At 45.0% G+C, this 13,572-nt stretch overlaps 1 protein-coding gene across 2 annotated transcripts in view; it reads left to right on the top strand.

The window, feature by feature from the left end:
• The window catches only part of LOC146042914 (carotenoid-cleaving dioxygenase, mitochondrial-like), a 34,819-nt gene extending 21,503 nt beyond the window's left edge, over positions 1-13,316 (top strand). For both annotated transcript variants that reach the window (XM_083163199.1, XM_083163198.1), the window contains exons 7-12: positions 385-545; positions 767-934; positions 4,950-5,081; positions 6,595-6,774; positions 9,624-9,734; positions 13,067-13,316. In XM_083163199.1, the coding sequence (XP_083019325.1) occupies positions 385-545; positions 767-934; positions 4,950-5,081; positions 6,595-6,774; positions 9,624-9,734; positions 13,067-13,186 (872 nt within the window). In that variant the 3' untranslated portion in view covers positions 13,187-13,316. The remainder of the gene's footprint in view (positions 1-384; positions 546-766; positions 935-4,949; positions 5,082-6,594; positions 6,775-9,623; positions 9,735-13,066) is intronic.
• The last annotated feature ends 256 nt before the right edge of the window (positions 13,317-13,572 follow it).

Genomic DNA, 13,572 nt, shown 5'->3' with positions numbered 1-13,572 from the left:
TGCTACCGCCTGCCAATATAGACAGCGCTTGCACTGGCTTTCCTGCTAGAACGTGGGCCTTTGCCTAGAAAAAATAAGCAAGGCCTCGCTCTGCACAGATCGCTCAGCACACATTGCGGTGTGCATCGCAGGAGTGCCGCAATGCGCGCTGAGCAATCGCACTTAAGCGCGTCGCTCAGCAAGAGAGGCTGGGTCGCCCCGTGTGTACAGGGCTTTGTATCTGCTGTATATAAACGTCTGTAATATTGAGCAAAACGTTCATTCATTAACATAACAATAGCAGGTGTTTTCTGTTACCTTAAAATGACAAAAAAGCTTTGAAATTGGATAAATCTTGTCTCAGTCGGATGTTCTGTAATATCTGCTTTTCTATCTTATTCCTAGGAATGAGTGAGAATTATGTGGTGTTTGTGGAGCAGCCTCTGAGACTGAATATAATGAAGATCCTGTTAAGCCAAATACAAGGAAAACCCTTTTCTGGGATCATGAGCTGGGAGCCTGATCTGGACACGGTGATCCACGTGGTTGATAAGCGCTCAGGAGAGGTAAATACTTTCCACCTTGGCCAATAGTGAGTATTTGGCTCCGATTCCCTGACTGTGTCCCGCTTCATTGCCGCTTCTCTCTGTGTGGCATGTGCGTAGCGTCCCCTATTTACATTGACTGCTTTTCATATGAATCCACCAGCACTTGCCTTTTTGACATGTTGTGTCATTGATTGCAGGAGTTGATTTTAGTAACATGTCCTCTTGATGTATGTTTTTAGAAACACCCTGTGACTTTCCACACAAAGGCTTTTTCAACCTTCCATCAAATTAATGCTTTTGAGGACCAAGGGTGCATTGTACTTGACCTCTGCTGCCAGGATGATGGACATACTGTGGGATTATTTGAGCTACAGAACCTTCGCAAATCTGGACAAGCTCTGAATGAGGTGAAAGCCGAAACGACCATACAATATACTATAGTGCGACAATAGTCTGTGTTCCCCTCTTACAAACAGTGTGGTTTGGACGAGTGGAAGATGTGTGTGTGACCGATCTTGCAAACAGAGCCCCCCCCAAATGCATTTACAGACAGACAGAGACTGATTGATCACATGGAACTGGTCCATCTCTTGGGAATTTCTAGGGTGTGTAAGCCGACTTCTGTACCTTGTTAGTAGTGTGCAGCAGGCAGGGGGTGCAGGGCCTGATGGTAATGTTGAAGGCTGCGGATGGAGCAGAGCCGGCCTTAGGCATAGGCAAACTAGGCAATTGTCTAGGGCATTTGGAATGCCTAGGGGCATCAGCAGCTTCTGCTGATTAAAATGATATGCAGCATGCCTATATCCTGTGTGTGAGTGAGGCTGTATCTGCATATGAAATAGTGTATTCATGGAAATCACTGTAACATAGCATTCCATATGCAGATACAGCCACAGTCGCACACAGAATATAGGCATGCCACATATTATTTTAATCATCGGAAGCTCCTTGTGTGTGCTGGTCATAACAATGCAAATAAGACGAATTTTCAGCAAAAAATGCACCCAACGTTAGCAGAACTGGCCAGGAGCAGCATGGCTTATTGAGTCAAGATGTATGCTGTTTCCAAGCAGAGGCAGAGGTCACAGTGTTAGCGGCTGTGCGAGTGCTGTCTGTGGGTGGGTTGGTTGTGCAATAGTGTTCGGCATATGTGTAAGGGGCATTATGTGTGTCATGTATAAATGCATTAATAATGTGCGACATATGTGTAACAGGCAATATGTGTGTCATGTGTATAAGGGCAATAATGTGCAACATATGTGTAAGGGGCATTATGTGTGTCATTATGTGTATAAAGGGCATTAATAAAGGTTGGCATAATGTGTAAGGGGCATTATGGTTATAAGGACATTAATAATGTGTGTCATGTGTAAGGGGTAATACTGTATGGTATTATCAGGGGTACCGAGAGAAAGGGGTAAGGGGTACAAATTACCCAGGCCAAAGTCTGATGGAAGGGCCCAGTGGGGGCCCCGGGCCCCCTCCCCTTAAGTGACAGCAGCAGCTGTAACTCTTCTCCTCTGCCCAGCACACACTGCTTTGTGCTGGGTTGCAGTGTGGCCATGGAGGTGCTTAAAATACAATATTTTCTCAGGATTTTTTTATACGGGTATAATGTGAATAATGTGAGGAGTAATGTACATAAGGTAAAGTGGTACTACTGTGTGATGTAACGTGAATAAGGGACACCATCGCGTGATATAATGTGAATAAAGTTGCACTACTGTGTGGCATAATTTGAATTGGGGGTAATATTGGGTGGCCATGCCCCTTCCTAGCAAGAACACACCCCTGTTTGGGCTGTGCACCGAATGTGTGCACCGTTTCTATTTAAAATATTGCGGGTAGGAGCACCAAAATGATGACTGTTATGATGAGGGTTGATGGTGCTGCGAAAGGGGAGCAGGGTCAGAGGCGGATCTAGTGGCGGTGCTAGGGGGCACCAGCCAAAATCTTGCCTAGGGTGTCATTTAGGCTAGGGCCGGCTCTGGGATGGAGAAAGGTGGGCCGGGCTGACTTTCCACATATAGAAACATAGGGTGAGATTTAATAGGATGAGAGAAGAAATCTCTTCTTTCTTTGGGAAGAAATCTCCAGTTTTATTAAAGCGGCAATAATTTACACTGCAAAACCAGTTTGTGGTGCAGTGTAGATGATTTCCGCTTTAAAAAAAACTGTAAAATTCTTCCCAAATCTCTCACTTTCTGAATCTCTCACTTTCTGAATCTCTCATCCTATTACATCTCGCCCATAGAGTTTGACGGCAGATAAGAACCACTTGGCCCATATAGGCAGACCCTTTTTTTTTTTACCTTACAATAATCTCAAAACCTGTTTGATACATAGCTCTTTGTAAGGATACTTGGATCTTGGTTTTGTAAGGATATTTTGGCAGATTTCACCCAATTCCGATGCATCAGGCCGAGAAGCCGAGTGCTGTCGGGCAAATCGTGTGTGTTTTTGATCCGCTCTGTTCCGATGCGTGGTTCCTTGCGCATCGGATATCGGAACAGAGCGGATTTGTCGGAACGGACAGCCTCCAGCAGCACTTGCTGGGATCGTATGCGATATATATCAAGCATAAGGACCGCACATAATATGTATTGCATGTGATCCTGCCGCCCGTGACCTTCCCGGGTGGCTCAAGACTGATTGGCTGGCCATAAACTACTACGAGAAATGTATGGCCAACTTTATGCCAAACCCTTTGGGTTCTACTGGGAAAGTATGATCGCAAACACCATGGAATGATACCATAAGGTTATGTTGTTGTGTAGGATTTATCAGCAGATAAAAAGTTTTGTTTCCTTTTTAAAATAAAAATGTTGCTTTTTTTTGTTAATACTACTAGCTGACCTGCCCGGCATTGCCTGGGAAAACCTTGGTGTTTTTTTATTTTCAAAATTGCTGAAAAATGTCATCTTACAGGATGCTGTGACAAAGACCTAAGATTGTAAGGTACTTCTTTACTTTCACGGCGCCAGCATGGCGCCGCGCGTACTTCCGGGTTACGCTCGCCACTAATTAAGTAAAATAAACTAAGTTAACGCCATGCCAACATGGATAGTTCATACCTCCACTATCCATGTTGGCATGGAGTTGATTTTAATTAGCGTGGCGAGCGTAGCGAGCCACCGAGCCCGCAGCGTGGGCGAGCGAAGCGAGCCCCGCAAGGGGACTCTGACGCGCGGCGCCATGCTGGCGCCGTGAAAGTAAAGAAGTACCGATTGTAATTTGTTAAAGATTCCACCATAATGTTAGAAATTGAATGTGTTGGCATTAATAATCAATGACGGCAATGAAATCAGGTGTGGTGGTGTTGTTTGAAACACAATGCTCCTGAGTCAGGGCCGGCGCCACCATTAGGCAGCTCTAGGCATTTGCCTAGGGCGCCGGCCACTGGAGGGCGGTAGTCCGGAGCTTGGAACCCCCCTGGATGGGGGGGTTCCCAGCAACCTTGTCGGCTGCCGATGCATCACACCCTCCCCCTGTCACTTCTGACAACCCACCCGCCCAACGCCGCTGTGGAGAGACAGGGCACCCGGCAGGTGAGCTGCTTCCCCCCCACCCGTGGCAAACTCGGCGGCTGCCACCGCACCGCGCCCCCCCCCCCCGGAGCGACCGCATCCTCCACCCCCCCCTCCCGCAGCGGCCGCATCCTCCACCCCCCCCTCCCGCAGCGGCCGCATCATCCACCCCCCCCTCCCGCAGCGGCCGCATCATCCACCCCCCCTCACCGCGACAGAGGGCGCCGGGGCGACCCCCCGTCTGGGGCGCTCCGGTGCCTAGCTCCGGCCCTGTCCTGAGTTGATAACTTGTATGTGTTGATGAATTCCACATCCACTCCTTTAGCACCCATGACATACCCTCCAACATCTGAGGATCAGAAATTGGTACAAAATCAGAAAGGGACCTGGCCACACCTCCATTTCTATACTTTCAATGCTACAGTTTCAGGTCCCACCTGCCATGTCCCAGACTGTGTTTGAAAAATGTCAGGTAGGAGCTGATTGGCTGGCTATTTATCATTCTCCATTTTATCACTTTTGAAGCTTGATACATCTGGCCCTTAACCATAATGTTAGAATGTGTCAGTCATACTCATTGACAGCAATGAAATCAGGTGTGGAGTTGTTCCTTCATCAACGGTGATCTTTTCCCTAGATCATCAATGAAGGCAAATTACAATTTGGTGTTTTTTAAATTTCTAAGTGAAATTTCCCCAAAACGGCTTTGAGGTGCACACAACCGGGTTCAGAGGTATCTTGTTGCTGAATTTGGTGACTCTCAGTGCCACGTTGTGTCTGCAGTGCGACAGACAGACACACACACACACTCTCTCTTCAACTTATTATATAGATTTACAGGAACTGTACATAGTTGTTTTAAGTATATGTTGTGAGAAATGTTTCTACCCTGCAGATCTACCAACAAGCGGCAAAGGCTTATCCACGGAGGTTTGTTCTCCCCCTAGATATTAAGACCAAAGAAGATGTGGTTACGCAGCCTTTAAACTACACAACTGCTACTGCTGCTAAGAAAGGGGATGGAAAGGTAAGTCACTTCTTTTATACTGTGCATTAAACTATTCGTATAAACACACATCAAAGTAAATAGGAGAGTACAAAAGGACTTGGAGGATCATGTTTAGGGACTATTGAGTTAGGCGCAAAGTAAAAAAAAGAGCAAATTCGCACAGTAACAAGATAGTGTTACCCTGCAGGGGAGCGAGATTGAAAATGTTCAGAGATTTAAGGGTACTTTTACGAAGCTGCCATGTTCCAGCCGAGCTACAACCCAGCTGGTTACAAATGTGATCGGGTCTGTTTTGTGTGAAAAAAAAAGCAGTTTATTTACTAAGCTTCCATGTTCTCAGGATTCGTATTTTCCGAAGGTGAAGTGATTCGTGTTTGAAGTGCTGTGCGCTTGCTGGAAGTAAAACACGCACTGTTTAATCAGATCCGTTCGATGTTTCTTTATGTAAAAGTAAAAGACCTAATTTGAAAAACAAAGTGTCTGGTCTCTCCTCCTAAACATAAACAGCTCTGGGCTCTTTGATGGGGTGCTGGTTCCTCAAATACCTCAATATTGTGCAGGGGTTCCCTATATTTAAAGAACCAGCACTGTGCGAGCCATGCAAGGAAAGTGGTAAATTTTAACAGTGTCCATTTCGACCATGTCGACATTCAGGAAAAAAAGTGAAAACCCCATTTGGGCCTTTAGACTGTCAGCCTATCCATTGTCGACCTAATGATTGTGTTGACCTTCCAACCATGTCGACGTTAGCTATTTCGACCTTCAGTGGTCGATGCGTGTCGACCTAATTTTGGTCAACCCATTGACCCATACCCCCAAAACATGAATACTCACCTATGAACAGTGTTAATCTTGTCCTCTTCTGTCCATTTACGCATCCAAGGGGTTAAAAAATGCTGCTTCTCTGCGCATATGATTGGAATCCCGTTAATTTTTGACAATGGGAAACCCCTAAACCAATCACGTTAGAGATCCATAGTCGCCCGGCCGCTGATTGGCTCTCTGCTTCCTATAGAACTCAATGTTCTGAAAATAACATTGATGATAGCGCAGTCCAAAATAGCGGCAGAAATGGTGAAAATGTCTAAACCCCCTAGCAATTTGATGGACAGGAAGTCTGCGTTTGGTGGGCTACACCGGCCCTTTTCTGGGACTATCAGATAAAAACGCAGGTGTGTCCAAATGTTTTAAAGGAGGGTCTGTGAAGTCAGCACCGGCCTAGATCAGCCGGTCTCTGTCGCAGCCTTGTGAGTTACTCACGTTTGCACAGACTGTGAGGAACTGTTGTTGCCTGTTATCAGTTTTAATTCATATAAATATGTTATGATTGATCTAGACCAGGGGTGGACAATATAATCATCCCTCCAGCTGCTGTGGCTCTGCTCATCCCAGCATGCCTGGCCTCGGGGCCAATTTTGCCCAGCCCTGCGCTAGACTAGTCCACAAGTTTACACTGCGTGTGCCAGTTGTAGTACATGATTAAATATAGCCTTTATATGTATTATGATACAATTACGTGTTCTTTATCCAGGTGTGGTGCTCACATGAAAACCTCCATGACCACACATTGGACTTGTGTGGCTTAGAGTTTCCACAAATAAATTATGCCAAATACAACACAAAGAAATATCGTTTCTTGTATGGTTGTGGCTTCGAGCACCTGGTTGGTGATTGTCTGGTTAAAGTGGATGTGGAGACCAAGAAAGCAAAGGTAAGTGTCCAGGGCACAGTGACTTCTGGGGATCTCATTTAAGTGTGAAATCTATTTTTAGTACTTAAGGTGCCCATACACGTTACAATTATTGTATACAATATCGCATCTCATCCCATCTCGGTTTTGCGATGAGATGAGATCTAGTGCAAAAAGTATGTGCTGCACATACTTTTTGTACTAAATCTCATCTCATCGCAAAACTTAAGGGCCGATTCAGGCTCGTACATTAGGGGCCGAATATGTTTTATACACAGCCTTAAGAACTTTCTGATTTCAGACTTTTTTTGTTAATTGTACCCTTTCTTTTATGTATTTGAGTACAATTTTCTGTATAGTGTGAATTTACTGTATGCTATAGTCACATATGCACATGAGAGACAGGTCATGATTTTACTACATATATATGTGTGTGGACCCTTGTGCTCTGGTTCTAATTAATCATTGTGTTTTAGATCTGGTGTTTGTTTTAATAGTCTTACATCAAGTTATTTGTTTTTGGACACCAGACGGTGCTTTGCAGCTATCTGCATCCAGACTTATTAATTACACATTCAATTATAGGGGAGGGATTGGGGAGTAGCCCACTGATCACAGAATGTCCACCCTCTCTGGATGTGAAACTCTCATAAGCCCCATACACATGGTGCGATTCTAGCAAGAATCCTGGCGATATAGTCCCGCGACCATTCCTGCAATGGGCTGGTCGCGGGACTATATCAATTCCCCCAGCAAACAGATTTGTCCCCCTGCGGTTTCCCCAGCAGTATCTCCTTTTCATCAGCGGCCAGCTCTGGTCGCTAATGAAAAGGAGACACTAAGCAATATATATATATATATAATATATTGTACGGAGCTATAATCTTGATTACGATTTCCTGGTCTAGTTGTTGGGAAAATGGATGTTTTCCCTTCCTCTAGTTTATTGGAAGGGGGTGGTTCTGGATAAGAGATCCTTAGCTGAAATTCTGACTCCAAGAGGCCTCAATCCCTTTCTCCCAGGTCTTTTGTTCATGGGGCCCACATACACAGATGGAGACGCTCTCATCAGAGCGGCTACTGGAGCGCCAGTCAGCATGTGACTGAGGCCTGCATACGTGGGAGACGCTCGCTCGCCCCATTCGCGGAGATGGACACGTGAGCATGTTAGACGCTTGTGTCCCGGAGATCGGAGACAGGTCTCCTCGACAAGCTGGCGCTACCAATAGCTGCGGCTCCTACTGTAGGTGAAATGAAAGCATCTTCTTCACACTTTGAGATAAGATACAATTCTGCTACTAATGTCTGCGTGTAAATACAACATCTCCGTCACACAGGAGTTGAAAGAGAAGCCACCAAAATTACTAGTTGCACCTCCAAATCAGCCTCTCTTACACTAACCAAATTAGGAGGTTACACTGTTGGCCATTCTCTTCCCCCCCTGTCCCCTTCCCCCTCGTTTCTAATTAGGTAACACATCACTGTAGTACATTTATGAGGTGCACCAAAAGTATGAAAGAAAATAACATTTTTCCATGGAAACCAAATCAAACATCTGTATTATTATATATTATGGTATGGACCTTTATGGTCAAGCCTAATAAATAGCACAATGAACAATGCTCGCAGTATCTGTCTGCACTCCCTCTGTTTATTTCATCTAAATACCACCCTCCTACAGTATATACATCATACTTAGAATTGACACAAAAGCAATTCCACTATCAGCTGCAAGAATAGTGAATAACCTACCGCTTGTAGCTGATTGACGTACCCACTCTGCTGGGTACAACCCATAAATGATGACACAGAAGCAGAATTTCCATTAAAAATTGGTCAACCTTTTTATTTAAATTTTCCATCAGAAGAAGTATGGTGGCCAACGAAGGAAACGGTCAGTTGTTTGGTGGCGTCATACCTTACGCTTCCCCGCGGACCAATTATCCAGGCTACCACTCACCCAGAGCTAGAGAGCGCTCCTCGCAAAAGCCGCATGATCCGCCACAGGACTACCTTTTCGACTGTGACCGTTCTTTCATGCCAAAAGCCGGAAGTGCCGCCATACGTCCCTTCTACAGTACAGCAGTGTTGTTATATATTCATCTTAACAAGTCAGCGTAATTTACCATTGTGGCTACTAGTATGATGTATCAGAACAACATTTCAGTTGTTTAATGAACATGAAATGTAATAAATATTCTAGTTTTTTACCTGAGTTTAGTGTAAGCTCACATACAGATATCTCATGGTTAGATAGTCTGGAATCGGTACATCTGTCAGAATGAACTTAGGTCTACAGTCATTAGGTCGACCCCACTAGGTCGACTGGCAGGAAGGTCGACCTGATTTAAGGTCGACATGGGCCAAGGTCGACATGAGTTAAGGTCGAATTTGCATAAAGGTCGACATGAGGAAGGTCGACTGGTCATAAGGTCGACATGGGTTTTTCACTGTTTTTTGATCCAAATGTCGACACAGTTGGCAATGAGAATCGGACCCTCGCATTGCTCGCTTCTTTTGCAATGCTTCGGGCACGGTGGCTCGCTTCGCTCGCCACAGCTTTAATAACCTCCTCCACGCCCTAGTGGATGGTAGGGCATGAAATACCGCCTGTCGGCACATGTCGGCTCAAAAAACAGTGAAAAACCCCATGTCGACCTCATGACCAGTCGACATTCCTCATGTCGACCTTTATGCAAATTCGACCTTAAGTCATGTCGACCTTGGCCCATGTCGACCTTAAGTCAGGTCGACCTTCCTGCCAGTCGACCTAGTGGGGTCGACCTAATGACTGTAGACCTAAGTTCATTCTAATAGATGACCGCTTCCCGATAGTCTGCATAAACATCTTTGTTTTCTGAACATTCTAGGTTTGGAAAGAAGAAGGGTTTTATCCGTCCGAGCCTATATTTGTGCCTTACCCCAATTCTGTTGAGGAGGATGATGGTGTGATTCTTTCTGCCGTCCTAACACCCAATCAGGTATGGTCAGCATATTCTCCTAACACATCCTAATCTTCAAACTACACTGAAGATTTTATCACTTGTAAAAGACAACATTATTTTACAGCTGCAATGAATATCCGAAATTCTGATTATGACTAACAAGGTTATCCAAATACAACCCCCAATATAAATCATCATAACCAGGAAAACAATGCATGATCCTTCTTTTCTTTCCTCTGTCCCCTTGGACACATTGGGGGATCCCAGGAACCCTGAGATTGAGCATTTTTCAATCCTGGATCTTGGCTTCCCTAGTAAGAGCTATTAATAGTACTGTGATGTCATAGTGGTTGGCTAATGATCCGTATGCCACCTGATGTAATCTATGATATACTGTACACTGGCCTTATATAAATAGTGTACATTCATTTTACTTTGATTTGCAACAGGGTGGCTGAATGGCTGACCCTGGCTTCAGTGCTGGCCTTCCCTTTGCTCTCATATGATACCTATACAAACTAGGTGCTAGATGCACTAAGCTTCAAAAGTGATAAAATGGAGAGTGATAAACAACCAACCAATCAGCTCCTGCCTGACATTTTTCAAACACAGTCTGTGACATGGCCGGTCGGAGCTGATTGGCTGGCTGTTGATCACTCTCCATTTTAGCGCTTTTGAAGCTTAATGCATCTAGCCCTAAAGTTGGACCTAGATATTATCAAAGTGGCAATGTCTCTATAAGTGCACTATTGTGTACACATTACACACGAACCGCATAATAAATTACCGACATGACATAACCACAGTGTTTATTCTGAAGTAATTAGCCGGCCATGCTTTCTATCACTAGTCCTCTGTGGCAAGCTGCCATGTGGGAAGGGTAGCACTTCCTCAGGAGCAGAAACCAGGTACGGTGCGATGCGATTTCCTGACATGCATGGCGCAGGCTGATTCATACACCAGCAGTTATGTCACTTTATTTTTGCATAAAAATATACCAAAAAATAAACATAAGGCATTCTTTTCAAGTATCCTGTGTCACATTACAGCCTGCACAATTATTCGTACTGTAATTAATCGATCCTATGTAATTGCCCAATACTAAGCATATCGCACAAGTTCTGTACTGCACTGTTCATTCATCACAAAATACTGTCGCTGAGGTAAAGGGTGAGGGAGGGGGAGTCACATGCTCAAAGCCTTATTGACAGACTGACACATATATTGAGTGCCGTGAGCATTTATTAATGGGATTGCGGTGCACGCAGGCCCCACACATCACACACTATACCCGTAGATTTATTTATTTTATTTACTTATTAACCGTTTCTTATATAGCGCACACATATTATGCAGTGCTGTACAGAGAATATTTGAACATTCACATCAGTCCCTGCCCCAGTGGAGCTTACAATCTATATTCCCTACCACACATGTACACGCATACACAGATGTTATAGGGTTAATTTGTTGGGAGCCAATTAACCTGCCAGTATATTTTCGGATTGTGCGAGGAAACCGAACTACCCGGAGGAAACCCACAGAAGCACAGGGAGAATATACAAACTCCACACAGTTAGAGCCATGGTGGGTATTGAACCCATGACCTCAATGCTGTGAGGCAGTAATGCTAACCATTACACCATCCATACTGCCCCATAGAAGATCCTTAACTGTCCATCAGCCATGCAGAAAGTTCTGGGAAAATGACCCAAAGCTTTATTTAAAACAGACAAACAGTATGGGGGGAAGGGAAAATGGAGAGGGGTTTACTCCTCTCCCTCAGTATGCTCTGTGATGGAATAGTCTCTTAGTAGACTGTGGATCAGCATATAACAGTCCTGAATAGACATTTCCTCTTTTTTAGTACGAGGTTATTCCTGGAAAGCCACAAAGTGCCCATAACACAGTTTATTGGGTGCCAGGCCTCCTGGATTGCCATGTAATGCTATGGGTGCTATGAATAGTCTATAAGTAATGGAGTTGTAGGAAAAGCTGCTCCTGGCCACTCTGTCTCCGAGTCCCTATACTGTTTGCAACTGCGCATAGGATTTTATGTGCACGTGCAGCCACCGTGTGCGAGCGCCCACAGCGTTTGCACACAGAAGTCTGGGTGGGGGGGCGTGGAAGGGTGTCGAGCCGGGCAATCTGCATATGGGAATGCTGGGCCCTGGATTGTTCAGTTGTTAGCCTCTTGGGGGACCGCATTCTCCCAAATTAGTTTTGTTGTTAGACTCCATCGTGTCCTTAGCCCTAGTGAGCTTGTGGTTTGTGTTTGGTTTCCACAATTCTGGTTTATATCAGCTGGATATCAGACTTAATACCTCTCCAGGCTGCAGATACCTTGTACACAGTGGTGGAAAACTGTGTTTGTTTTTGGTACCTTACATTGTTTTAGCTGCCAAACTCAAATAGAAATTCATATATGACACATTCCTCTTATAGGCCCTTATTCTGATCGGTGCGGATTTCTCCGCATGCGGATGTCCCGCCGATGTTTCTCGTCTGCGCATGTGCGGAGGTCACTCTGCGCATGTGCAGGCGATTTCCCCGCACGTATTCTTTATACGCCGCACAGGGGGCGTAGAGGGGCGTGAGGGGCTACTTAGCCTCATTACCCTATGCATACGCCCCGCTTTTCATGGGCGTTCCCATGCAAACGCGGGGCGTATGCATGGTAATGAGGCCGTGACGCGTGGGTACGGGGCGGGCATCTGACATCGCCGGATGTCAGCTGCCCGCCCCCATACATGATTTCACACGGACAAGTGTCCGTGTGGTCTTGTGTGGCGGGACCTGGTGGAGTGTGCGGCCCTGCATTCGATGTTCGGCGACCATCGAATGCAGGGGCTGCTCCCAAGACGGAGGAGGCGTAACCCCGTCCAATTTCATGCGGATCGCCACATATCCGCGTACGGTCGGAGGTGGCGATCCGTATGGAAGGCGGGGATTCGCCTGCACGGTCGTGGCCGCATATTCTGATCGGCCCGCACCGATCAGAATAAAGCCCATAGTAACTGTATGGTCATGACATTTTAGATGTATATGTCAGGAGAAGGAGTCTTCTTTGGATATAACTTGTTTTAAAAATATGATGTATAATGAACTACATAGGGAGTTCCTAAATACCACATACACGGCCCAAACACCACAGCAGACAGCGACACGCCAGGCAGGGAAGAGGAACTGCATGGGTTATCAAAGATAAGGGGTGCTAGAATGAACACTAAGAACTTTCTTCTCCTGGAAGCAGATCGTTTGCTTCAAATGATTTCACTGTAAGACAGTAGAAAAAATATTCACAACCCTGACTAATGCTACATTATTTCCATTTGGGCGATTTGATAACAATTATTTCATTTTTGTAGGATAAAAGTACTTTCCTTGTAATCCTGGATGCAAAAGATTTTACAGAAATGGCAAGAGCTGAAGTACCTGTACAAATCCCTTATGGTTTCCATGGAATATTTGTACCAGAGAGCACCTAAATGTAACTGACATGACGTTTTGATGAATTTGTAACCCAGTACGAAATGCTTTTATACTGCGTAATGCTACATTACACCCAGTACTCATGTGATTTTTGTATACTTGAATAAACATGGCCTTTTTGTGTCATTTTTGTCTTTTTTTTTCTAATTGCAGCATTATATTATTATTATATAAGCTATATACACTGTTATTTTACTAAAGTCAAAACAGACCTTTGTCTACAAATATACACATTACTTTTCATATAGTGTACATGCATATATTAATGTTACACTGTAGAAGGTAGTGCCCGGTGTGTTCCTCTAGAGCAGTGTTTTTCAACCACTGTGCCGTGGCACACTATTGTGCCATCAGCTGTTCTCAAGTGTGCCCCCAGATCTAG

This window comes from Crinia signifera, chromosome 19 (genome assembly GCF_055691185.1).
Source record: "Crinia signifera chromosome 19, ASM5569118v1, whole genome shotgun sequence".
In the NCBI taxonomy this organism is placed as follows: domain Eukaryota; kingdom Metazoa; phylum Chordata; class Amphibia; order Anura; family Myobatrachidae; genus Crinia; species Crinia signifera.
Note: the sequence above shows the minus strand (reverse complement) of the source record. Positions and strands in the feature narration are given on the sequence as shown.